A 931-nucleotide genomic window follows, 5' to 3' on the forward strand; every position below is an offset into this window, starting at 1 on the left:
TTGCTCTCGCCCTCGTCCCCAGCCTGCTGCTGCAGCCACATGCTGGCGTACACACCACCCTTCTGCAGCAGCTCGTCGTGCCTGTGGGGAGAGTGTGGGGGAACAGGGTCCCGAGCTGGCCCCAAAGCCAGGGAGGGGTCCCCATGGGCAGAGAGGACCAAGCTCTCCCCCTGTGCTCACCTCCCTCGCTCCGCGATGCGCCCATCCTTGAGCACCAGGATCTGGTCTGCGCCCACCACAGTGGAAAGCCTGCAAGGAAGAGTAGGTGTTATCCTGGCTCAGAGGGGACAGGGCCCAGGGGAGGTTTGCACAGTGCAAGGAGCTGCAGTCGCAGAGCCTGTCACCTCCCGAGCAGGAGGACAGGTCTGTGAGTCCCTCTGGCCAGCTCAGAGAGCTCAGCCCCTCCCAGATCAGCCCTCTCCCCCGTCCCTACCTATGTGCAACCACGATGGTGGTGCGGTGGGTGCAGACCTTGGCCAGGGAGGCCTGGATGTTCCTCTCGGTCTCCGTGTCGAGTGCGGATGTGGCCTGTAGGAGAGGCAGGGTGTGGGGAAGGGACACGGGCAGGCAGCTGCTGGGGCAGGGGCTGCTGCAGGGCAGGGCAGGGCTGGGGCCGCTGCTGTTACCTCATCCAGCAGGATGATGTGGGGACCCTTCAGGATGGTGCGTGCGATGGCGACGCGCTGCTTCTCCCCCCCACTCAGCTTCAGCCCCCGTTCCCCCACCTGGGTGTTGTATCCTGCAGGCACAAGGGCAGGAACGTGCTGTGCTGGTGTCCGAGGGATGGAGACTGGGGCTCTGCTGCATGTGGGGGATCCTGCTGGGACCATGCAGCTGCCTGGCACAGCCTCAGCCCATCCCTGCCCAGGGTCTGATTTAGCCCTGGAGAGATGGCAGGGAGAGGCAAAGCAAGGCACAGGGTCGCACAGGT

The 931-nt window shown here is 65.0% G+C and overlaps 1 protein-coding gene across 1 annotated transcript in view; it reads right to left on the minus strand.

Moving 5' to 3' along the window:
• ABCB6 (ATP binding cassette subfamily B member 6 (LAN blood group)) overlaps positions 1 to 931 on the minus strand; it is a gene marked incomplete at its 5' end in the record, with an annotated part of 5466 nt that overhangs the window by 1104 nt on the left and 3431 nt on the right. The window contains 4 exon segments of the mRNA XM_029084501.1: positions 5 to 81; positions 181 to 249; positions 434 to 528; positions 627 to 764. Coding sequence (XP_028940334.1) covers positions 5 to 81; positions 181 to 249; positions 434 to 528; positions 627 to 764 — 379 coding nt within the window.

This window comes from Antrostomus carolinensis, unplaced genomic scaffold (genome assembly GCF_000700745.2).
Source record: "Antrostomus carolinensis isolate BGI_N321 unplaced genomic scaffold, ASM70074v2 scaffold25964, whole genome shotgun sequence".
Lineage (NCBI taxonomy): Eukaryota > Metazoa > Chordata > Aves > Caprimulgiformes > Caprimulgidae > Antrostomus > Antrostomus carolinensis.